This window comes from Corapipo altera, unplaced genomic scaffold, assembly GCF_003945725.1.
Source record: "Corapipo altera isolate COAL_440 unplaced genomic scaffold, ASM394572v1 67, whole genome shotgun sequence".
NCBI lineage: Eukaryota > Metazoa > Chordata > Aves > Passeriformes > Pipridae > Corapipo > Corapipo altera.
Window position 1 is genome coordinate 5,888,634 of NW_020884906.1, and position 26,907 is coordinate 5,915,540.

Consider the following 26,907-nt stretch of genomic DNA (forward strand, 5'->3'; position numbering starts at 1 on the left):
AATAAAATTTATTAGAATAAATGTTGTAAGAACAGGCTTCAGAACACCCCTTGACGAGGAGGGTTCAGTGTGTGCAGGGAGCACAAACCTGGCAGCCCCAGGAGGAAAAAGAATCCCATTACCACTGACACAGGTTTAAAATTCAAACATAAAACGACTTTAGATTTTGATATTTACATGAATTTTTTCTTTTTTGCAAAATTATCCCTCTCCCTTCTAAAGAATAAATCCAAAAAACCCAATGTGACCACAGGCTAAGAACCCCCAGAGTAACTGTATGTTCTATAAAAAGTGTCCTGGGCAAGGTGCCCACAATGAAATCAACCCTGTTCATCTGCCATCCTGTGCAATATCTAGGCCAAAGCTGCCTCTCTCTTGCTACGCTCCAGAACTATTTTTAAAGCCAAAAGCTATAAACGTTTTTGGTGAAAGAACAAACCCACAAATTACTCAATGTGCTCTATGCAGATTGGCCTCTCTGTGGCTTTGGGATAACATCCTACATCCTGCTACTACCCAGGACAAGGATACACAAGGTCACCTGAGCCCCAGCACGGCTGAGGCAGCTCTGCCACTGTCACACTGTATTTTTACTTAATACAGTCAAACCAGAATTTATTCCTTTTCCCAGCAAATTCAAGTATATTCTCTTAGTTAATACAAAGAACTTTTTTTTTAAATTGCTTAGACAATACCAAGTTTTCTGTGATTTCTAAGAGATTCCAAAAGTATAAATACAAGCTCTCCAACTGAGGAAAATCTAAAGGAAGCACAATCTTGATCAAGTAGTTCCTGAGATACTTCATTTGACCAGTGGAATATAGTAAAGGATGTTGTACAGGATTAAATTTAATATGTGGCCACACAGAGCTATCAAATCTGAATGATTTTCTGTCAGTGGATCCCGGGATGAAAAGCAAACTATTATTCTCTTCTCTTCTCTAGCTACTTTTAAGGTCTTGAAAATAGCTTGAGTGGGAGGGAGAGTATTTGCATATTCAGTATTCAAAGCATAATGTATTTTACAATGGAAGTCAAAGGATCTTGTTGATTAACGAACCAACTCCACCACTGTTCTATTATTAGTTGATTAACTTAGGACTGTATAATACAAATTTTATCCAAAATGAACTACAGGTTGCTCACGGTGACAAGTGAAACCTGTTCATTTTAGGAGGTGGATGTCAGTCTTTCAGCACAATCTCTGGCCTTTTAAAAGCAAACTTAACCATTCACACAGCTATTATTGCAGCAAACAAGGTAAAACAAGATAAAAACAATGGTAGTAAAATTATAATCTATGTAGAAAATCAATCAATAATTTGGCAGAGCTTTCAAAAGACCTGACCTACTCCAAAGGCAGCACACATTAGTCCCTTAAAACCTCTCTGACTGAAGACTCCTTTAGATCCAAAGCCAAATTCTGAGCTGGAATTCTTAGATTTTACTCCTCTTAAATCAGCAGCCTGCAGGGATCTTATGATAAAATTAGGTTTCTTCAGTCTAAAAGCTGAGAATCACTCTGTAGGTTTCTAAAAATTAAAAGAAAGCTCCTTGTAAAATACCACTGTTTTCATTTATGTCAGCATTGCTTCTCAGGCTTTATAAATCTCATGCCCCCACCTCTGTGGAGATGAAAAATTCAAGCCCTTACAATGCTATAAACCCTTGAATTTTACTGTGGTAAAAGGTCTTCTAAATAAGTTGAAGAGTTCACAAAGGAACAACACTGCTTGGCCACATCACTTTAAAGTTAAGTAACCAAAGGAATCCACTTCTGAGCAGCAGCATTTTCCCATAGACCAGCTCAGCTGCTCCCCGTGTCCAGACTCAGCAGGCTCATCCTACAGAATTCCCAGAGATCTGCCCGTGCCCGCAGTGATATTCCAGTCAAGGCCATGTCCACCAGTAGCTTTTCTTTCTCAAGTCATTTAACACAAACAGTTATTTGAGCTTCAAAGATTAAATGACTGGACAAGACCCAAGTGCTGGCACTGAGTGAGCGGTTGAAGCAAACCAGCCTGGAGCCCCTGTTTGCTGATCGAGGCAGAGCCCCTGGAGACACAAAAACCATCCAAAGGAAAGCAAGGAAAGATTCTGCTTCTTCACTTGGCTATTTTTATGGGTGAGTGTAACACAACAAGTATGGAATGTGTATTATGGAATACACTGAATGAAAGCAGGATTTTGATCTCTCATATGTCTCACAGGTATCCACCATCCCTGGGCAGATTTCCTGCATTATGTTCCATTTTTATTGGAAGAATCCAGCAATGCCCCTCCTTTATGCTTTTCTCCATTTATTAGAATCTGAGAGAGGTTGGTATCACCACATTAAGTCTCACCATGCTTAGTGAACTTATTAAATATAACAACAGTTCTAAACACAACAACATCAAACCAGGGATGTTGAAATGGCTTCTCCAGGACCATGCAGAGCCTGGCAGGACCCCCCTCCAGGAAAGGACACCAGCCTGTGCTTTAGTGGACTGAACTGGGATCCCAACCCAGCTCCTCTAATGCTCAGTCTTGTGCTTTCACTACAAGCCCATCACTTCTTTAAAACTCCCATTTGCTCCATGTGAAGTTTGCACAAGGTTCTTACTCCAAGATTATCATTAAAGGACAAAATGGATAAGCTTGTTTTCTGAAAAGAACAAACCCCACATAAATCCCTCACTTCGGAGTCAAATCTTTTAAAATAGTATTTGCTGGATTAATGCAGCAATTTGATTGTGTTATTGGAATCAAAAAATTCTTCATACAAAAGTACTACCAAAAAAGTATTGTTTGTAAAAAAAGAAGTATTATTTGTAAAAAAACCCAGTATTTCTTTATGAAATACCAAACCAAAGTTCCAAATAACCAGTTCTGTTAATAAAATTATTTGCATAAGCACAATAATTGAAGAAAATCTTAGCAGACTATCTCTATTTTCCTTAAGAACTGAGGAACAGATGTTTTAATTTCTAACTAGACTAATTAACAGGATACAGACTGTCCAAAGTATTAAAATTCAGTTAAGAAAAGTTCCTGATCATGACAGTTTTCCATATTTTTTCCTAAGAGGCTCTAAATTTAAGCCAGTACAGCCACTGTTGGACAGAGTTAATAACTCAAACACAGGATGAGCTCCTAAAAGGCACAAGCAGTAGGATCTCAGTCTATTAAAACAAAAGTATCCTACAAAAGTATCTGTTCGTGGCACAGCTCAGCCAGGAAAACTCTTCCTTAGCATTGAGTAGTCCATGTGTAAGGAGCCTCTGACAGACTGGAATGGAACTCTGCTAGAGCCTGAGGGAGAGCTGAGGGAAAGGCAACACCTGACAGGACAACATTTCCTGGGTTCTGGCTTGAACCAGCCCACACTGACGGAGAGAGACCATTTACAAGGGCCTGGAGAGACAGGACAAGGGGAAATGGGTGCACACTGACAGAGAGTAGGATTTGATGAGATATTGGGAAGAAATTCCTCCCTGTGAGGGTGGAGAGGCCCTGGCACAGGTTGCCCAGAGAAGCTGTGGCTGCCCCATCCCTGGAAGTGTCCAAGGCCAGGTTGGATGGGGCTTGGAGCAACCTGGGCTAGTGGAAGGTGTCCCTGCCCATGGCAGGGTCTTTAAGGTCCCTTCCAACTCAGGCCATTCTGGGATTCTCTGATTCTGTGAACATTTGAGTCATGAGCTCCTTTACAGCTACTCTCTTCAAAATCCACCCACCCAGTCTGGAGTGAGATAACTGTTCCTGGTGGATTCAGGTGAATGGACAGTTTTTGAGACAAGATCTATGGTCTGAGGCTGTTTTCTCTGTTTGCAAATTGAAACATTTTTCCCTGTATTTTCCAAGGAGCAGGTTGGCATGGACAAACATTTGTATGGAAAAATAACTAAACTCCTTATGTAAATGAATATTCCAACCTCACACACCTGTTACAAAGTGAGAGGACTTTCTCTGCCACATTTTCAAACCCAGATTCATTTCAGCTCCTGCAGCTCAGCACAGCTCTGAGACTGCTCTGCTCCCATACCTTGGGCAGCTCGAGGTTCTTGGGGGCCTGTGCTGAACTCTGAAAAGTACAATGGGTTGTGTAAAGAACTAAAAATATCCCAGCTTTACCCAGGATCACTTGCAATTGAACCATCCAGCCTTCTAAGTGTCAAAATGTGATTCCCCAATTTTCAGGATCCGACAGCTGCAGCGAGGAGCCGCCAACTGTGCCTCTGTTCGGTGCACTTGGCTTGAAGTACTTAAAAAGATTTCATAATCCCCAAACCAGTCAATTTATTCCCAATTTTTTGTGTGTGTTTGATGTAAATGAATTGATTATTCCCTGCTGTTTCTTCTGAGTTCTATCCAGGTGTACAACCTCTGGAACCCTGTGGAATGCTGTAACGTTCCTCTTTATGACTGTGGAAGAAAGCAAAACGCTGGCACCTGAAAAGCTAAGCCAAGATTGACCTTTTGGTGATTGAAGGGCTAAGAAGACCTCAACTGGAGATCCAAATGCTGGTTTGGGAGCAAAGGTGCTGATTCTTCCATTGCCAAGTCTTGGGAGTGCCATGATGTAAGAGGAGAGAGCAAGGTGAGACAAAGAGATTAGAAATACTGGGTATAAGAGAAATATAATGCCTTGATTTCACTGTAGCTGTCAGATGGGATTAAAATATCCATTAAAAAATCCATTTAAACTTAAGACGGCAAAGCCATTTGTTAAAAAGCCTCTTTCTCCCTTTTAAAAATGGAGGAACTGAATGTAAAACGTGTGTGGCTGCAACAGGAAAGTGCAGGGAAGCTCCTGGTTGCCAGAGTGCAAAGTGAAGGGTGAACGTCCAACGGAATCCACGGATTGCAACAGTGACTCACCACAGCATTAACCACCATTCCCTCTGCTATTGGCTCACAGCTGCAGAATCAGAGCACTGAAGCAGAACATACAAATCCTAAAGCAGAACATATTGGAAACTAATCTACAGCAAAAGGCTGAGGGTGAGGAACCGAGGCTGGCACTGATGAGGGAGAACCTGCTCACATCACTTTTGCTCCATCACCTCTTCCCTCCCAGCCCCATCCCATCCATCAGTCCTGGCTTCCCACACCTCCCCTCTGAGGCAGGACTGATTCTGGAATGTACATTTGCAAGGTACTTTGAGGAGATGCAAAATTTACAGCACAAGGCCCTGTGCAGCATTTTTGGCAGCCAACATTTCCAAAGGAATTAAATATCACTGTCTGCACTTTACAAATGAGGAAATCACGACCTTTGAAAAAGCAGCCGTCAAAAATCATCAAGAATTCAAATCCTTTCCTAGTTTTTAGCCATAGGAAACACTCTTTTTACTGCTTTACACTGGTGCCTGTGAGTACCACTGCACTACACCCAGGGAAGTAATAAAAGAGAACAGGACATGGATGTATATATTGGTTTCCTTGCCAATACATATTTCCTTGAAGAAAGTATTTTACAAACCAGGAAGTGCTTGCAATGGAAAGACAAACACTCCTGATTTTAAGCTGATGGTTTTCTCCAAATTGCTCAGTCATTTATCCTTCACTCTGCAAAATGAAGATATTTTAAAATTGAAAATATTTAAAAAATCAAGAGCAGAACATTTTTGAACAGAAGGAACACAGGTCATGTCCAAAACAGGTCTTGTCCTTTTCCTGTCTTGAGCCTCTTCCTTGCGTCAGACAACTAACTTGAATTTTTCATTATTGAGCATTTTAAAAGGTTCCTCCTTATGTGGTTTCCCTCCTACCCTGTTCTCCTTGAATTTCCATGGATCAGAGTTTCCTGTCCCCCTCAAGAACAGGCACAACAGGAATTATTTCTTACCTTACAGTGCGTGTGCAGATAATGTAAAACATATGCTGCTGTCTTGGTAATGCATTCTTGTTGATTAATTAAACACTTCTTTCCATCACATGTCATGAAACACAGATTGTGAGATTTCTGCTTTTATTTTTGCTTAAAAAGTTGTCAAAGACTCCAGCAATGTGCCCACTGGGGCTGAAAACCTTGCAGAGAAATCTAATCCAGTGGGTTTCTTATAATTGCTGCCTAAGGAATGTGATACAGTATGTGATGGGAAAGAGAAATCAACATCTTAATTTTTCCAAGTCCCCCTGCCATTACTTCCACCATACTCACTTTACTCTTTAAGACTCCTTTAAAACAAAACTGGTTTTGTGGAGCAGGAATGTCCTATGGGATTAGGAAGGGAGTTCCTTCTACAAAGGGCGTTCCCTGTATTGAGTAGTAAGTAAAAAAAGCACAAAAACAAAGAAAAAGCAAGCAAAGAGTGTGTTCCTCTGGATAAATGATGGCAGCGCAAATGAAATGTTCCTCTGGATAAATGATGGCAGGGAAAACAAAGACAATATGTGAGAGAATGAAAAGATATATTAAGTTAGAGAATGAAGCAGCTAAAATACTCTTCAGTTTAGTGACTCTGCCTGTGAGTACCCTTAGCAGCTTCTCCCAAACTGGGAAAAATTACTGGCTGGAGAAAAGTCAATTTATTTTGGTGACAAACCACTACTAAGCTGCATCTCCTTTATTCTGTGCAAACTTCTGAGAAAAAAGAGAGTCTGGGAAATTTGCTTTCCAAGTAAAAACCTTTGTGAAGAATAAATGCCACAGGACTAACTGATAATTACTGTTATTATGCTTTATAATCATAGAGACTTTATATACGATTTATAATTATATTGACCTTTGTATTTAGTTATTTCCCATCATAACACTGTGATGATATTTTGATCCAGAGTCTGGAATGTTAGGACAGCCCAACAGACCTTGCAATGGATTAGGTACCATGTGAATAATTGTAAATAATAATTTGAAAATAGCTGAAAATTCAGCACTGTTGCACTATAAATATTGGAAAGCATTTGGAAACACTGGACAGCACTGTATTATCTGCTCATTAAAAAAAAAGTCTTCAAATATGTTAAATTTGGAATTTGATGACAAAAATGTGCATTAAAAAACCAGAGGCCGATCTGTGGCAATGGTGTGGTCTAACAATGTACCATAAAAATGCTGTAGAAGGAGCAACTATATTTGCAGTGTAAAGCTAAAAGGAAATTGTGAGTTAACAAAAATCGATCCATCTCTTTAAAAATCACCCTCTTCCTTCTCTCCACTGTTACATCCCATACCTCATCCTCTGTCAAGATTTCAGAGCCTTCCAGCTCGTGGGCCTGACTGCTCCTCTGCTGCACCTGCCTCTCCAGCCTGGACATCTCCTCCTTGGCAGCCTGGAGTTCTTCTGCCTTGGCTTCCTTTTTCCGGGAAATTATGGATGCCTGCAGGATCAGGAAAGTCAAAATTGCCTTGTTTGATCAGTAGCAAAATGGAACCCATCAGGTTTCAGGCACTGCCCCCCTGAAACCACATTTGAACTGCCAGAAACTGATTTTCATCAGGAAACATGAGCATGTCTAACTGCAAAGGAAACATATAAATAGATGTATATATCAAATATACCCACTACATACAGCGGGTTAAATCACAACCTCATTGCAGTTGGCAGCAGGATCCCAACTTTCTCCAGTGTGGATGAGATTTCCAGCACACCCTTTCTGCCCAGACTCAAGTGGATATATTTTACATTTTACATTTACATTTCTTCCCCTCATTTTTTCACTTTCATTGAGGAAAAAGGGAGGCATTTTAGCTGCTCCATTTCTCCTGTTTAGTCCCTTTCTGTGCATATGTAAGATACACCAACATGGCTTAACTGGAAAGTTATCCAAGATTTCACAAATGTCATAATACAGATTTTTATAACTCCAACCTACTCCAACCTACAGAAATATGTTACACTAAAGCAGAACTGAGCCACTAAATCTTGGCAAATAGCTGGAAGATGATGAATAAAGCAAAACAGCATGGAAATAGTGCAGATTACAGATTATACTTTTCTTTCTGAGTCTAGAATATAAAGCATTTGAAAAATATTTTATACAAGACCACATATTTAATAATACTTGACTTTTGAGCAGAAGCTGACAGATTTGGGAACATAATATACACTAGTTCAGGGATAAAAAAAAAAGAGGGATTTTTATCTTGCCAAAGTATCCTGTTGAAACATATTTTAAAATAAAACAACAGGTTAATTTAGATGCACGTGCATGAATTTGGAGGCATGGCTGGTTTCTTCAAATGGAAGGGAAAACTCAAAAAAAACAGAGCCAAAACACACCAGTTTTCTCACACTCAGCTGAAAGGACCAGCTCTGTTCCTAAAAATATCTCTGCCAGAATCGTGCTGGGGTGGGAGCTCAGCCCTGGAGCTCACCAGGGATCTGCAGTGACAAACTGGTACAACAGAGATGATTATTCTGTGGAATAGAACCAGGTCCTGGCAGAAAAAAGCAAAGACCCCAACTTTGAGCAACCTCAACTGCTGGGGCAGATCCTCCTCTCCACCACAGCCCAATTGGCCTTTGGAACCAGCACATTCCAGAGCAGGATTTTCTTTCGGGAAAAGCATCTCTTACAAATCAAAATGGTGTGTTTCACAATGAATTTGTGGCTGGACTGCATTATACATTTTATCTCAATTTTTCCCTCCCACTGATACATTTTACTTGAGCCTTTTTATTTTTTAAGCCATCTCCACCAGCAGCATCATGAAAATCTTCCATAAAATTAGCAGTGGTGCAGGTTGCCTGGAAAAGGAACCACTCAGGTTTCTGTGTGAGCTCTGAAAATCTCCTGGTTCATAAATCCTTTTTATAACTTGTGAATTTACTAAGACTAGACCAGACAGCCTATTCTGTAGCAAGATTATTTTATAGCCTCTGGATAAAAAAAAAAATAAAAAAATCAAAGACTTCCTTTTTAATAGATGTAACGGGGAAAATGGCATGGGGTCAGACACTAGGAGGGGATGGAGCTGCAGCAGGCAGCCCTCGTGCTGCCTTTTGAGAATCCATCCACAGCTGGAGCTTTACCAAAATAGCTCCTCCAAAATGATCCTTCCAGAATTGCTGTGCTGCAAGGACAGCAGTCAATACACGTTCACTGACACCACTGAAAGCAACTGCTTGACTCAGCCCTCAACACACACGCGTTCAGCAGCAATTTATTTTTCTTTTTCTCCTCCATTATTATGTATTTCTGATTTATGCTAAATAAATTAAAGAAAAAAACCACCAGCATGTAAAACAATCAGTGACTGATTTTCTCTCCTGCTTTTGCTTAAAACACAGTTTTGTTCCCTTCTTACCTGCTGGCGATACATGGAAAATTTACTATCTGTTGGCTCATACTTCATCATTCTTTTCTCAGTAAGCTGATTCATTTGTGCATTGACTTCATTTATCTGCAAGACAGAGCAGAAAACTAAGGAAAAGGAGCTTGATTTCTTTTTCTTCTCCAAGAATTAAATGCTTTGCAACCCAGATTTACCATCCAGCAAGTTCCTTTTCTAAAACAGAGAAACAGACCCAAAAAGCTCCGTGAGTCATTAAGTATTGGCCAGGAAGAGGCTGTTTTTGGATTTCCAGTTCTGTGCCTTTATGATAAGGCAGAAACACGACGTTGGCCCTGAAAATGAAGTAAAGTGGTGCATGTGGAGAGAAAATGCAGTGAACTGGCACAGGAAAAAGACTGTTATTGCCACATTCGGAGTGAAAAATGCCATTTTATCAATATTAACTAAAATTCCTTTTCATCCAACAGTTTAACCACAAGTTTAAAGAGAAGCAAATAAAGATTAAGGGATAAAAATTTCATCAATACTTTGAGAAATCACAGACCATCATATTCCAGCTGTGTAGCACCTTTTTTTTCCTGCCACAAGATGCATTTGGTTGCCCCCAATCCCAAAACTGTTGAGCTTCATTCCAGCCAAAGCTTCAGAGCTGCTGCATCTGGAGCTCACAGACACACCAGTGTGCAGATTCCAGCTTTCCCAGCACACTGGGGCTCTCCCAAGCCATGGAAACCACAGCCCTGGCAACCTTCCTTTAATTCTCTGCTCTCTAGATGGGAGCTGATAAGGCAGCAGTGTAAATATGTGCTGAAATCCCCTCGAGTCAAACCCTAACACAGGGACAGTGCTGGGCATCACCCTGACAATCTGGGAGCAATATCCATGTGCCTGGAAAACCAAGTATTGCAAAAAAAGCGCTCAACAGGATTAAAAATACTCTAACACCTGTAAAAAAAAAAAATCTCCTGTGAATTCTATTCTATTAGTGGCAGAACAGACCTGAATTTGAAAATGGCATAAGAATTCCCTTGTGTGAATAAATTCCTGGGTTTTATATTCTAAAATGCATGATGGTAACATGCTTAGTGCAGTTCAGCTCCTTTTTAAGGCACTGAGATAATAAAAAGCTGACTTAAAAAAAAAAAATCTAAGGCCATGCTGTGATAACAGCCAAGTGTATGACATGGTTTTATTATCTTTCAAGAAGAAGATACTTCCAAAATATAAAAAATCAAAGGTTACATCATGGAGAAAGAGGAAAAAAATTCAGAGCCTTTTAAAACATTGCCAAAAACCCAACAATACACTCGGAAAAGAAACGTGCAAAACAGGCTTTCAAGAATGTCTGAAAGACATAACTGCAGCCACAAATATTGTTTTCATTAGAGGGAATAATCTGGGAAAGCAGAGGCTGAATCACAGAGCTGGTTTATTATTTCAGCCCTAATCTCCCAGTTATTAATGCTGTCATCCCTAACCATGGATACTCTGCTTCCTCATTATCTCCATTTCATAGCAAAGCCTGAGTTGGACATCCTGGAGTATTAAACACCAACTAGTAGGAGAAAAAGACAATTAGGATGTAGGACCACTCTTTCTCCCTTGCTAACTCTGTTGTAATCTTGTAATCTTCATCATCATCAATAGAAATACTAATAATTAGCATTCCTCTAAATTCTTCCAGAACATAACATTAGACATTTAATTTTTCATTTAGGATTATGCAAATATGAAAATTTCATAGAGTGAAATACATAAATGTACTTGTGTGGTAACAAATACCTCTGCATATTTGTAGGTTATCCTACAAATAGAGATTTTTTTCTCATTCTAACACCATTTGCTTTTAATTTCTGAAAAGATCTAGAAAGGTAAGTCAATTGATGCCCAAATTTCCTTTGCTCTTCACAATTAAACCAAACAATGCAGGTCTATTCCAAATACTAAGGAGTTCTGAGCCATTGCACATGGATTAAGGCATCATATCGTGAAGATCCATCACTCAGGAAATGTTGTTCCCTCTATAAACTCTGTGTATGTGTTGGTATAAACACTCCCCCCGAGGTCTCTGAGAGTTAAACCCAAGTGAAATCTGAAAAAACCAACCCTTTAGTGCTCGATTACCAGCTCTGCTCATACCATTCCAAATTGCCAACACAATTTCCTAAATAGCACCTAAGGATATGACTGGGTTTGGGGTTTGTTTTGGGGTTGGTTTGTTTGTTTGTGTCTGTTTTGTGGGCATTTTAAAAAAAACCCAACAACTTATCTGAGAGTTTGCATTTAGTGATTAAGACATTATCCTTTGGTTTTATAGCTGAAGGGAGGTTCCTTTGGGAATGAAACATTTTCTCAAGGGTATAAAGTAGGGATAAGAACACCAGAGTGTACAAGAAGCTCAGTTTATGCTCCAGAACAATTCAGTGCAACCTTGGTGCCCTCACCTCACTTTGCAGGGCAGTGAGATCAGACTGAGTCATGGCTGGCTCTGCAACCACCTTCTGCAGGAGATACACTGAGGCCTTTTTGCTCTCAAGCTCTCTGGGCATTTTTTCAGTAACCAGGTAGGAATTGAAATTTATCTCCTCTTCCAGTTTCTTCATTAAACCTTAAAAACAAATGAAACCAGTGTGTGACTATAAAAGTAATGTAGCAGGTAATTAAGTTTGATTTCCCCAACACACCGGAGTTTTTAGCAGCTGATTACAATAACAACAGCATAACATCTGAGCCTTCTTTTCAGTGCTCAAAGAAAGGGAGTTACTTGATTTAAATTTTTAATCTGGATGTTAAAACAATACAGTAGGTGTTATTATGCACCTCTAACATACAACTATTAACTCCTTGACAGATTCTTTTCATCAATAAACAAGTAAATCCCTTCTAACATGAAACTCCAGCTGAATCAGATGCAAAATTCAACACATGGCACTGATATAAACAGCCATTAAATCTTTATCTGTACAAAAATCTGAATTTGGCCCAGCTCATGTACAGATTTGTTATATCCTTGGAGCTTCACCTCTAAAATAAAGCTTTTTTTCCATCTGGCATCTAAAAAGGCCTTAAAATGGGCAGAGTTTAATGTATGCCTACTTTAAGGGTCTTTTATATTGTTGGGACACTCATAAATTGCCTCCCTGTAAATAGCCACTATTTTTTCCTATAAGAACAAATGTTTAATCTCAGGAAGCTTATAGACTGAGAATGCAGAAAATAACAATTGAATATAAAATCAAGAAGAAATTCTTGAATAATGGCATTTATAAGTTTTGCTCTACACAAGCCTAATGCACCTACATCTTACCATGTAAGACTTGGCTCTTGTACAGAGAGTAATTCAGTCTCCTTAACAGTTAATTTATAAATAAACCCAAGTACATACAGATAAGAACAATTCACAGGTAGAAAAATGCGACAGAATAAAAGGAAACATCTATTTAAATTACATTGCAGAGTCTGCACTGACAACAGGCAGTTTAGTGCAATTACTCCTCTGAGACAACTGTGCCAAGGACTACAGGAGTTGGAAGTTACATGTCACATGAGAGTGGGAACGTGTATTTCAGAGTAGTTTTTATGATCTAGATGACTAAAAGGTAAGTACTCCTGGTTCTTTTGCTTTATAAGATAACTTGCTGGAGTTGGGGGTTTTTGTTCTCTCCATATTTAGGACAAGATGGAATTGCAATGAAAATTGCCAAGAAAAACAAGAAGTTCACAATTTTCTTCTCTTTCATTTACTGCACAAGCAGAGAAGAGCACAGAGATACAAAAGTACAGCTGATGTTGCTGAAACAGAGATGGGAAAGGATGTAGATGAAAGCAGATTTTGGTTCTTTAGCTTGACTGATAAAACAAGGTCAGAACGAAGTGAAACAGCCCAGGAAAAGGGGCCCCCTTCATTTTGCTGCTCTTCACCTCTCCCACTCTGCCCTGAGAGATCCTCCTCACCCCCTGCTCCCAGCCCAGGCTGCCAGGAAAGCTGCCAGAGGGGAAATAAGCCATTAGCTCTTGAGAAAACCTCAAGAACTGGAAGAAAGAAAACGGACCCTGGGGAAAGCAGTGCTGCCAACAAAGGCAAGTCAACACAAACTAAATATGAGTGGGAATTCCTCTTTTCCAGCAGTTTAGTTTGTTGGTTTCTGCGTTTATGGAAAGCAACACTACAGCAGAACTTTCTCCCCTTGGTGGAGAGGCCATTTATTTCATGTAAAACAGCCCCCAAAGTGGGAAAACCAAGTTACTCTGTGTATGGAACAGCCATCGTGTCCTTGGCACTGCAGCTGCACCTGAGAAACACACTGGGACTTCCTGGGAGAGATTTCCCAATTCTTTCTTCCACAGGAATTCCATTCCAATCCTCCTCAGCCCACCACAGAGCTGGGCAGGAAGGACCACATTTTAATGTCTCCCTAGAAATCTCCCACCTCTGCAAATGCAGCAAAGCTGCTTCCCACATCCCCTGGGAGCTGAATTATCACCTCAGAACTCACTGGAACACAACTCCCAACCCGATATTTATGCCCAAGGTCTGTGGTGTGGAAATCAATGTGATATTGATTATTTGGATATGAAATATTAATATTTTAATTAAATCAAATTAACTTCTTGGTTTTCTTAGCAGCAAAAAAAAATAAAATCTGCATATATAACCTATACTTTATTTCTTGTGCTGTTCCAATTTTCTGATCAAAATGTGCAGCCCAAAGGATTTGTCGTAGACAATAAACTTAGCAAAGAACCACAAGAGCTTTCATAAGAGCAGGGACCTTTTGACTTCATGGGCTATAACCTTGATCACTATCTGATTTATTTCCCAAATAACCTCAGAGTTGCTCCCAACTCCTGTCACACCCTGACTGGTTCTTGTGCTTATTCCTGACAGTGCAACGAGCAACAAAGCGAGTTAAAACCTGACATCTTGATGGGGAAAGACATGATGTCACCATCCCTTATGACTAATGTTTCTTCCTTAAATACATTGGATATATTTTCCCTCCTCTTCAATTCAACATATGGAGAAGTAACTACTGAAGAGCTACTTTAGCTGCTTAACAGAGCCTTAAAAACCCAAACATGGAGCAGCTCTTGGTTTGGGCTTTTGGGGGTTTTTGTTTTGTTTTTTACAGTGAAAAACATTCTTTTGCAAATTCCCAGGCTAGAGAGAGGAAAAAAAAAAAAAGCCAGCATACTTCAAATCTTTCCATTACACATATAAATTCTGTTTTTAATGTTTCAACATTGACTTACGGTTACAAAACGTACACACGTAAGCGGCACAGAAATCTGGCTCTGTGCCCTAAGGTTATTTTAACAAGGTTCTGCCAACCACGTATTTACATGTGCAGAGTTATTCAGAGCAACTCCTCATGTTTTCCATTCAAAATTTTTTATTATTATTATTATTATTATTATTATTATTATTATTATTATTATTATTATTACAGAGAGAGGGATGGGAGAAAAGAGTTTATTCCTGCTTGCTCAGTCATGTAGAGGAGAGGTGACTTTCTCTGCATAATTCTGCTGATGGACCTAAGACTTGATTTGCCTCACGCTCAGGTTCCCACTTCTTTTCCCCCTATAGGGATGCCAACTGCACATCCTGGACCAGAACCATTTGCAACAGGAATTCAGTTTTTTAAAAGGGGGAGAAAAAGAGAGAGGGGCCCTCATTTTATAGATTCTCTGCCAATACTTTGTTCAATATCACATCAGAAGGCCACGACAAAGGCATGGCCGGAACAGACTTTCAACATCAAATCCCTTTCTGCAGGGACTGAAATGATTCCCTCCACAGCTTCCAACGCCACCACTTCCAATTTCCCTCTGTTAAACAGGGATTTTAAACAGGGATATTAAACAGAGGCCTGGGACATGCAAACACTGACAGATCAATCATCCCTTCAATATATCCTTGAAAATCTGAAAAGCTTCCTGAATTTGCCACTGTAAATTATGCTCTCCATGTTTATAATTATTATTAGAGCTCTTTGAAACCTCTCTGACCTTTCAGAGTTCTTTTTGAGTGTTGAATTGTCACAGGCTGCAGTGATGGACATCTCAGAGCCCAAACCAGGGGCAGTGGGACTCTGCTCTTGCATTTTCTCCCAGAAATAAATGCATGGATATCACCTCATTTATGACACTGGGAGCTCCTGTTCCCCCATTTTTATACCTGACTCACAAGTTCTTTGCAGAGTCACTTCCTAGGAAAGAGCCTCACATTCCATAAATACATTGCATATACATTATTCCTGGAGGAATGCCGTGGAATTTGGCTATTCCTTAAAATAGAACCTGTTGGCATAGGTTTGGCTCCCTAAGTGATTCCAGTCACTTCAAATCAACAGTCTCCTCGTTATTCAGTCACTTCCCTATTTTTATTTCCCCAGGAATCATTTGCTATTTTCTTGCAGGAATCTGGTGAAAATACTAAACAAAAAAGAGCCAAACCTCACTGGGTGATGATTCCACTTCTTTCTAAACCTTCCACTAAACTCCTTGGAATCCTTTTAACAGAGGTCATGTTGAATTTTTGCTGCCTTGTTTGTTCTTCGAAATGAGGTGCAAGAGTCAAAGACCTTAAAAACACTACCAATCTTACCAACCAGACTTGTATTCTCATCAGAGATATCAAATTATCTTAAAACTACTTAACCCCCCCCTTGCATCAATTGTCAGTGACTTTATAATAAATAATATCTTCTAAAGATGGAAATAAAGTTCCACCTGAGCCAGTCTCTTTTACCAAATACTTCTAGAACTTTAATTCCAATGTGGTCTGCAGTTTTGGAGGAGATCATTTAACCTTGGAATTTTAGGGAAAGGTGGTTCTGTGGAAAAGAAAAATGCTAATGTTTTCTATCAAATGGCATATATAAATAATAGCTTGCTAACTTTCTATTTTTCATCAAGAATGAAAGAAAATAGACATCTGGACAAAGCAATTCCTCCTTGACCGGTGTCTGTGAAGTTCCCAGTGTCCTAAATCTATTACTACACATAAACTTAATGAATTTTATAAATTACACATTTTACTGTTTATCAACAATCATTTTAACACATTCTTTAATCAATATTTTCAAGCTACTCATCCACTTCTTTCACATTTTTGCCAATAAAGTGCCCAATAATGTCCCGCAAAGTGGACAGAGATGAAGAATTTCAGTCCTTCAGTTTGTTAAACAATTTGTGTTTGTGCCAGCAGAGATAATCAGAGCAAAAAGGTGGCAATCTTGGAGAGAAAGCATGAGCTGGGTTATGGTTATTCAAACTGGTGGCCAGTGTTAATAAAAATATAACTCATATCCAGAACAATGACAGAAGAAAACCCTCCAGAATCTGCAAATTCAGGTTATTCAGGGCTACCAGCAGCAAATCCCTTTCTAATTGAACAACATCCTGAGTAGTATTGAAGTTAAGAAATAGAGAAGGGCTGAAGTCAATAAACAGGAAAGGTTCTGTGAAACCATCATCAATTTTAGTCTCCAGAACAGCTCATAACAATCAGTGATACAACACAAAGTCTTCTAAATATTATGTTTCTAGGAGTTAAGAACCTGCTAACCATAAGCTGTATTTTCCTGGCACATTCAAGCAGGGTCATGCTAATTATATGCTAATGATTCTCAGGAATACACGGGAGTTGCATTCCTTAAAGAGTTCCTTCCTATTTCTTTAAAGCACTTCATCCTAAATTAATTATGAAGTCACCAAATCCATAAGACAAACAACAAAGCTTCTACTCATGAACAACTTCTAACATTTTATCTTGCCTAGGAAGTAAAAACTGAAGTATTAAAACAGTGAAATATTAAAAATGGAAGAAATTTATTTTAAAGGAAAGGATCTCACTTGCAGTGAAACTCCAGCTGTTGGACTGTCAGCAGACAAACTACACTGCTATGAGGAGGCAGCTGAGGCAGCCAAAGGGAATCTTCAAACTAAAATACATTGTGCTAACTGTAACCCAACAAAGCTTTTAAAATAACTGGAAGCTTTTAAAATAAATGCACTATGCAGTGCGCTGTGGTCACCTAATTTCAATTATTAAAAAAACAGTTGGCTTTCTGTAATTGCTGCTACAGGCAGTGCCTTTGTAACTCCAGTGGGGAAGAGCAATTACAGAGCTGAGTCCTGAAGTCTTTTTCTGGGCAAAATTTCAACACAAGTTTTCGTAAGTAATGACTCCAAGCTTTGCTTCAGAACATCTAAATACTTTTTGTTTTCCCCTGCAAGTAGGACTCAAGATAAGGAAATTAAATATGTTAACTTTATTTTCATCTCAGTGATGACATGACATATTTACTGGCTTTTTATTATGTTACCTTTGCTTCTGTGAACTGAACCCATCAAGTTTCCATTGGCCTTTAAAAAACCCAGGAACTAAAACAGAAATGTTGATACAGCTTTGCTGTATAAACTCTCTGATAGCTACTGCAAAAAAAGGAGCAGTTATAAAATCCACTGCAGGGCCTTGTGAGTGAAGAAGATGGTTCAGATACTCCCTTAGTTCCCCTTGTGGTTCAGTGGCTGATGAGCATCATAAAAAAATGAAGTAAAATTACAAAGTAATAACAACACAAGGAGGTGGAGACTGAAAAAAACTTCTTTAACTCAGAGGAGCTGCCAAAGCAGTGCAGTGATGCAACTGAAACAGCAAATGTTTGTGAAAGAGTAGGACAATGACTTGGTTTATTAAATTTAAATTGAGAAATAGCCAGATTCTATAATTTTGGAATTAATTTATACATGTTTCTATGGCACGTTTTTCACCACAGTAACCCAGAGTTCAACTGGAAAAGCCCCATGGAAGGGACAGGTTATTTCCATACAATAAAGTATTTCCCAGTAAATCCACCCCAATACCTGCATGAACAGCACATAAAACCTCTGTCAGTCCTGTGATGTGTTAATAGTAATCAAATGTGAGGAATAAACTGAAAGGGGTCAGTGATTTGCAAAGATCACACATGTCTGAAACACTGAATGCTCAAAAATTATCCTGGAGGGTCCCTCCCAACTCAGGAGATTTTATGATTCTGTGACTCTAAACCGACTCTCAGTTTTGGTGTCAAATGCTGATAATCCTTGGTACATTTCCTTCAAAGTGATTAAATCACCAGAAACCTGCAGGTTGTCAAATTGTCCTTTGGAGACAGTTAGTTACACATTTCTCTAGTAACTGCAACTCCTTCCACCTGCTGTTGTTATAGATGAGCATGTAGAACTAACTCACTCCACAAGGCATAGAATTTATTTTCCTTTAGTTATTTTCAGTCTGAGGTATCACTGAAAACAAGGAGAAGCAATCTTGCTGTTATTAATGTAATTCAGCAACATACAGCTCAATAAGTTACAGTTGTATAGAGAGAACAAAGAAGGTTGATATATAAACAAATATACTAATATATAAATATAGAGGCTTCAACATACAGATATATCTACTATCTATATATTTATATCTATATATCTATAATTACACACATTAAAAGTGTGTGCTGTGTATATAAATATAATTAAATATAATCTACGGTCTATTAAAAAAAGCTGAATTAGGAAATAGCTTTATTTTTGGTACCTGACAAAACCACAGCACAAAATTGCACTGCAATAAGAAACAGGCCTTAAAGCTTTCCAAACAAATATTTTATAGAAGGTAACTAGAAAAACCACTGAATAAAACAGTATTCAATGTATTTGTCCATTCACTGAGAGCATTTTTAAGAAGCAGTATTTCACCAATGCCCAGTTACAAACACAAAAGGCATAAAAGCTTAGAAAACACAGACTTCTGAGTGAGCAAGAGGTTTTGATTTAATTTCTGCCAGAGAAGTGTAACCCCTTTGTAGATCACCACTTACTTTCAGGTTTTGAATCAGCTACTGCATCCTGCATCTCCTTCAGCTGGAGCTGGGCTCTCTGCAGCCTCTGCTCTGCGTGGAACAACTTTGGAGACAGAATTGGACACACATAAGCTCATCCCTTGGAAATACATATTCAAACAACTAAACCAAAAGAGCAAAAGGACCCCAAACAGAAAAAATGGCAGCTCTAAGCATCTGGTGAGGATCTGTTTCACGAGGGAATGTGCCAGACCAAATTTTCAACACTTGGCCTGGGTTTATTTGATATTCCCTAACGTTAAATGAAGAGAGGATTCCTGTTCTCCCAAGTGATACTTTATGGCAGAACTTCATTCAACAATTTTCAACCAAAATTATAAGTGGCTTGAGCATTACAACAACAACAGAAGGCAGCAAGAATCAGGATTGCAGGCACTACCTGTCCTTATCCTGCAGTCCTTGCATTGCAGTTGAGTTGTCACAGCAATCCACTGTCCATCCCAAGAGCAGATGGAAAGTTTCTTGCCAAACAACCCCCAGCTGATTTGCATTTTTATGATTTATGGAGATGTGTACTAAGAACTGGAATTAGCTGGATGTCACATTCATTTTACTTGTGATCTCATGCAGGTTCAAGCAAAGACCCAACAGCTTGAGAGCTACTAATTCCCATTGGTTCCACATGCAGACACAGATTGCAATACAGCAGATCTGGGGTTTTTTCCCCTTTTATTAGTGTTGCAGCTCAGGCTACAGAATTTGGTGAGATGGTGTAACAAAATGGCACCAGATTATATGAAAGTACCTTCTTTTGACAACATAGGTCAGGAATAAAACCCACCCTCATACTCGGAGGTGTTGACATCCAATGTGTTGACAGCTTCCAGTGCTTCTCAGGACACCACTTTTGTCAAACTCAGGGACCAAAATCCCAAGGTTGCTCCTGAATACATATTCCCCCCACCCAGGAGAAGCTGAAGTACTTGCTGTGCTGCTCAGCCCCTGAAATCTTGGTGCAGATGCACAGAGATAGAAATCAAACCAAGGAAACATTTGCTCACTCCCATAAATATGATGAGTTCCCTTTGGGTGCTCCAGCAGTAAGTCATGGAACGTTTCCTGGGAACACTCAAGGATGATGTCAGTGGCAGCTGAGGCAGCCAAGTACCTTCACTGTGCTGTTCAAAACTTGCAGGGTCAAGCCTCTTCCCTTAAAACCTACATAGATCTTTTAAATGGGATTTCATTTTCTGGGGTCGGGAGAAACTCTCTACTGTTAGTCCTGCTGTCTTTCTAAAATGCCTGATTCCCAAACAAATGTCAACAGTTCTTTATTTTAATAGGTATGTTTTCATGTCAGTACCTGACTTTTTTGTTCTTGTTTCTGTTGAGCCAGAGATTCTTCTCTCTCTTTTTCCAAGCGGAGCTGTCTTGCTATTTCAAGCATCCGTTGATGATTTTGTACTGTCTCCACCTACAGCAAGTGGATAAATAGTGCATGTTGCTGTCAGATAGTTGAGAAATACATTAAAGGGATCATATGTCTCACAAGCCCACTTAGCACTTCCTTTCCATGCACGTTACTACTCAGAAATGACAGCAAAGTACTGGACTCGAGATTCTTAAAAGCCCTGGACTGAGGCCTGGGAGATTCCCTGTAGGTCAATTAGTTACTCGACTCCTTCCTAGACATACAGTATGTTTATCTTAATCCCTGTTTGCATTCCAAAATCAGAGTTGCAAGCCAAGGATTATGACACTGAAATGGAACAGTGTTACTTCTCTTATTACCCTCTTCTTGAGACGCTCTACTCTTTTGACCAGTTGATCTTTCTCCTCTTCCATTGCACTGATGTCCTAAAAAGCAGAAAAAATACATAAATAAATATTAATTTATTTACCATGTATGTTGGATTGGACTAAATTCTCTTCTAATTAATATGAAAATCAGAATTCTTCTCTGAATATATGGAGGTGGTTGTAATTTTATTGATCTACGATCAGAACACCCAGGATTCCAATCTCTCTTACTTCCCCCACAGTTCCCACTCCCTCTATGCTAACACTCCTCATCTGCATCCCTGAGTATTAGTGTGAATATTTAAAATAAAAGCAGGTGGATTTCTCTAAAATAAAAACAAACAAACACACACAACCAAGGAAAAATCAGCACGAATTCAACATCTGATGCAGTCTGACATATGTTCTTAATGTCACCATCATTACCCACTTCCTGGCAGACCATTCTGCAAGAAGCTGCATATGAGGGATGTCTGCTGCCACTTTTTGTATTAGAACTGTGTTAAAAGAAACACTTTCTAGTGCTGAAATATGTATCTGATTATTATTTTCCTTTAATCCTATTTTACAACAGCAGGACTCCACAGATTGATAGTTATGAGAGAAAGGGAAATAAATTCTCTAAATGTACATCTCAACATTTGCTTGGCTTGTCTATATGTCCCCTGGAAAGCTGTACACAGGCTTAATTATTCTGCTGAAACAGGGCAAATATCTTTACTTAACACTTTGTCCACATGGGTTCATCATCATTGTTGACTTAAGCTCTTAATTCATTCAACACCCTCTGGAATTATTACCCTGTATCAGGAAAGCAAAAGGTTTTGTATGAGTTTGCATTCAGAGGAAATGGAGTTCTAATATTTGGAAATCATGCTGAACAGAGTCTTGGCAGCCTCATTCCCCAATCTGCTCCAGAAAGCTCCGCTCTGAGCACGAGCAAAGACTTTCTGCTCTGTTTGCCAACACAGCACAGTTTCCAAAAGGCAGCTGCAGAGCCCACCAGCTCTGGCCTCTACAACTTAAAAACCCAACAAAAACAGGGCTTCAAAAAACAACCAAAGAAAAGCTGTGCATTTTTTTTTTACCCTTCTTATCTCTGCAGTGGATAAACCAGATATTTTGAGCTGCTCGTACTCCTTATGCAGGTTTTTAAATGCTTCCATGAGTTCTTCATACTACAAAAGGAAACAGAAATTGTGCAGAATGAACTCTGTGTCTGGGGATTTTCAGATCAACACATCACTTTATTACTATGATAGTATATCATATTACTATGATAGCATTTTTTTCACTGCAAAAGCTTGTCAACTTATAAAACAGAAATTAAAAAATCACAGTGCATTATCTTGCATTTAAAGGTCCAATCAGAATTTCACAATTTCTTCAGTATTTTCATCTCTTCCCTTGTAACACAACAGTGTATTTTCAAAGCACAGAGATAAGATGTTAGCTGAGAGGGACAAATCCATATTAACAAATTATTCTCTCTTACTATAAATCTGTGTATATCACATCTATACATTTATCAGCCCAAAAAGGAGGAGCCTGACCTAACAAAACACTTGACTGAAGCCTTGGGGTTTGAATTTGCAGAGTGGCCCAAGAGCACAGCTGAGGTAACACGTGAGGAGTGGCTGTGACACGTTGCATAACTCAGGTACCTCACAGGGATTGATTGATGCAGCTCAGCACTCAGGGAGAAGGAGACAGTGTGCTACTTCCACACCAGCACAGTGCCCACCAGGAATCTTAAACTGAGAGGCAGTGTGAAAGTCTGTGTGGGTAGAGAAATAACAGGGGACAGAAAGAGTTTAGAAATATGGAGAGGAAATAAATTTAGATTCGACTCGGAGAAATGCAAGCCGAGGTATAAGGGAAGATAATCTCCACAGAAACAGCCATTCAATGAGATGGAAAAATCTAAAAAGAGAATATCAAGTCATTTTTTTTACTTCCTGGAAAGAGCAGTTGATATGAAAGTTGAACACAAAATGGCAACGGCAAAGGCCAGTTCAAACAAAGGCATCAAAGCCCTGAGCAGTGAAGCAGCAATTCCATTCTATAAAACCCTGGGGAACCAGCATCCACAGTGCTCTGCTCAGGTCTGGTTGTTGCAGTTTCAAGCACGGACTGACAAGCTGGAATGAATTAAAAAAAACAGCAATAAAATGGCTACTGAGAAGAAGATAAAACCACAGAGAAAGAGCTGGATTGAATGGTAAATAAAAGTGTGATAAGGAATGTACAAGCTGGACAAGGAGGAAAAAGTTAGGAGTGAAAACCCAGCTGGTTTCCATGATGCCACTAAGGCACTGTGGAAGTCCTTGAACAAAAATGAAATACCAGGTGGTCCCTGAGCAAGTGCTTTCACCACTTCTGCTGTCCAACAGCTTTCCTTTGTGTGTCTCTACCTCTGTCAGAAGAGGAGTTTAGGAAATCTTTTCCTTAATGGACACAAAATTTCAAGACCAATGGCAGGACTCAAACAAGGGCAGAGCACAGTTTGATGGATCATAACAAAGGGAAGGCTCTCACTTTTCACTGTGGGTACCCCCACGTGTACCTGGAATATGGGACACGCTCAAATGACCAAAGAACACCCAGGTTCCTACATGGAAAGAAAGATTCCTGGCATCTGGGAGCAACTCACTGAAGACTGGACAACTAAATTAATGCCTGAAGTTGCTAATTTTTTAAATTTTAAACTGCAGCCAATCCAATCTGTAAATCCCAACACAGTGGGAAGGTGGCAGGTATGCTGAGTATCTTGTATAAATAATTTTAAAAAGTACATTTGAGTTTGATTCTACACAGCCATAAAACCCGACCATGTTATGAAGTGTCCAAACCCTCAATATTTGAAATTTCTCTTAAAAGACACCACTGCAAGCCTGCATCTAAATGATTTAGGCTGAATTCTTTAATTCATTAGTATCTAAATATTTGCATTGTCATGTTAAACTGCAGTAAGGCATTCTATTACCCCAGCTTCTGTTTTGAATTAATCAGCAGGGTATTAGTTTAATAAGATGGTTCTATTACTGTAATCCCAAAAAGGAACACATCTTATGTAATGGAAATTATGGAGGTGGATATTTATACATATTAAGACTGTGACATACTGAAAAAAACATACAATCTGAATTGCTTTCTCTCTTTACTACTTCTGCTGAGTTATCCCAAGTTATACATCCAATATTGTTAGAGGTAACAAAAAACCAAAAAGCTTGGTCAAGCTTCAGTCAGACTGTTCAGCTTTGCTGGTGCACAGTTAACAAATCAAGTTACCTGTTACAAACACTAAAACCCACTGTGGTTTCATAAAACAAAAGCCACAGAAAACTGGATAAAAAAAATTTAAGTAAATATGTACCTCAGATAACACAGATATAAACCCATAACTTTGGTTCACTTGAAGTTTTACAATTCAAACCCACCCAGTCTGACTATCTAAAATCAACATTCAATGCTCACAAAAGAAGTGGGAACATAATAAGTAGGAATGTCAGCACAGAAAAGAGAAATCTTTTACTTATTCACAAAAAAATAAATGGTTGAAGTAAAAGCAGAATAAGGCTAATACAAATATTAGGCATAAGATACTATCAATTGACAATCATGACAACCAAATACAATCAATTGACAATTAGGAGACATTGGCTTTTGGTGACAACATTTTCTAGACTGCTTTGAAGTGGTAATTTACAGTTAAAAACATAAATGTCATAGTTCATAAGAAAAAAAGATGTTAAAAAATTAAGAAATAAAAATCTGTCTAGGGCAACATGGCTCTGGACACAATTTGGCACCCAGTACTTAACGGGCTGAAAGCCTTTTAATTCAATACTGCCTATTAATTTCCAAATTCAGGGTTATTGGAAGGAAAGTAGTCAAGACATCTATTTCTTATTATGAATCTTTGCTCATCCTCGATGCCAACATTACTCCCAGATTCTTTCATCCCTCCTCCCACCAGCACTTCAATTCATGTGAAACGTTGGCGCTCAAGAAGAACGGTACCTGTTTGTTGATGTCAGCCACAGTATCATCCTGGAGAAACTCTGCTGGCACTTCCAGTTTCACTAAGAAACGTGCCAGGTAAGCTCTTTTCTTGAGTTCATTGGTCCTCTGCAGAAGCCAGTGTAAGAGAGGATGAATGACAGGTTTGCTCCCAGTGACCAACCCCTGGCGAAAAGCACTTCTGTGTGACAATGACAGAGAAAACACCAAAAAATCTCAAACTAAGGAATGCTGGCTTGGAACAAAGAATTTGTAATGTTTTGATGCTCCTTCTCCACTTGACTAATAATTTTCTTAATGCTGTTAAAAGAGAAAATGCTCATGATGAGGCTGAGAGGATTGGGATTGTTCAGCCTGGAGGAGAGAGAAGGCTCCAGGGTGAGAAGAATCTGAGGGAGCTGACAGGAAAGATGGAGAGAGACCATTTACAAGGGCCTGGAGTGACAGGACAAAGGGGAATGGCTTTCCACTGACAGAGAGTAGGGTTAGGTGGGATGTTGGGAAGAAATCCTTTCATATGAGGGTGGGGACGCTCAGAGAAGGTTGCCAGAGAAGCTGTGGGTGCCCCATCCCTGGAAGTGTTCAAGCCAGGTTGGATGGAGCTTGGAGCAACCTGGTCTAGTGGGAGGTGTTCCTGCCCATGGCAGAGGGCTGGACTAGATGGTTTTATGGTTTTTAAGATCCCTCCCAATCCAAACCGTTCTGGGATTCTATGATGGCAGTTTGCAATTTCAAATCCCCATTCTGCTCCCTTGAGGCAGATAAAACCCCCATAAGGCACTAAAAGGATAAAGCCAGAAGGGACGACTCCTGGCTCCCTGCGGCAGTCTCGGGGAATGCCGGCAGGGTGGGCGGGGCGCGGGGCTTGGGGATCACCTGGCGCAGGTGAGTCGCTCCCGCCTCGGGCGCTGCGGGGCCGGGCCGGGCCGGGCGGGCAGTGCCCTCTGCCGGCAGCGCCCGCCACTGCACCTGCCCAGGTGTGGCACCGCACCTGGCACCACATCCCGCATCCACAGGGACACGGCAACAGCTCCGGGACCGCACCTGGGATCCCATCCCAACCTGTGAGACCACACCTGGGATTCCATCCCAACCTGTGAGACCACACCTGGGATTCCATCCCAACATGTAGGACTGCACCTGGGAACCCATCCCAACCTCCACAAGGACACGGGAACAGCTCTCACCTGAACTAAAGGTCACTACCACATGAGCAGCAAACAACGTTTTCATGGTGTTTGCAGGTAAAAGGATACTCACAGGTCTGACACATTCCCTGGAGGTTTGTATTTGAGAATTCCAAGAAGACTCAGCATTCTTTTAGCTGTTTGTTCTGGCAGCTCCTCTCTAATGTCAACAGCATGCTAAACAGTTTGTAGAAATTATTTAATTAATGACTTATAGGTAATAATAATTATTATATCATAATATTACTAAATATTGTAATTATGACATTACTTATTTTATAATAATTTTCTAATTATTATAATTATATTGTTAACTATAAATAATTATAATTATTATATACTTCTTTGTCCAAGTGGTATCAATTAACTGGCAACACTAAAAGAATTGACTTTATTACTGTATCAAATGATAGTGAGATACTCTGCACAGAACATCCCTTTTATCACCAAACTTCAGTTCTCTTCTAATTTCCTCCAACATGCGTATTCAGGTAAATTCATCCTAAATAACCATTCTCCCTGCTGACAGGAATCATCTATGCAGACACTCTGAACACATCCAAGAAGGAATTCGGGCATCCTGGCACTCCAAGGCACAGGTATCCATGCCCCAGGTGTGTGGACGTGTGTGTGCAGGGCACAGCCTGACCTTGCCCTAAGAACATGAAGGTTCTCAGTATGAACCAACATCTGTATCCTGAATTTCACAGGGAAAACATCCAGTGATCAGTCTCTGGGGACAGGGATCCAGTTCCTGCCCCAGGGAACATCTGCTGCTTTGCAAATATTTTTATACACTCAGATGTATTGACAGGAAGGATTC

At 39.7% G+C, this 26,907-nt stretch overlaps 1 protein-coding gene across 3 annotated transcripts in view; it reads right to left on the bottom strand.

Moving 5' to 3' along the window:
* IFT81 (intraflagellar transport 81) overlaps window positions 1-26,907 on the bottom strand; it is a 45,363-nt gene that overhangs the window by 18,022 nt on the left and 434 nt on the right. For all 3 annotated transcript variants that reach the window (XM_027652131.1, XM_027652133.1, XM_027652132.1), the window contains exons 2-10: window positions 26,158-26,261; window positions 24,898-25,078; window positions 21,963-22,052; window positions 20,866-20,931; window positions 20,438-20,548; window positions 19,093-19,177; window positions 11,668-11,831; window positions 9,236-9,331; window positions 7,159-7,305 (exon numbers count right to left, since the gene is read on the bottom strand). In XM_027652131.1, the coding sequence (XP_027507932.1) occupies window positions 7,159-7,305; window positions 9,236-9,331; window positions 11,668-11,831; window positions 19,093-19,177; window positions 20,438-20,548; window positions 20,866-20,931; window positions 21,963-22,052; window positions 24,898-25,078; window positions 26,158-26,261 (1,044 nt within the window). The remainder of the gene's footprint in view (window positions 1-7,158; window positions 7,306-9,235; window positions 9,332-11,667; window positions 11,832-19,092; window positions 19,178-20,437; window positions 20,549-20,865; window positions 20,932-21,962; window positions 22,053-24,897; window positions 25,079-26,157; window positions 26,262-26,907) is intronic.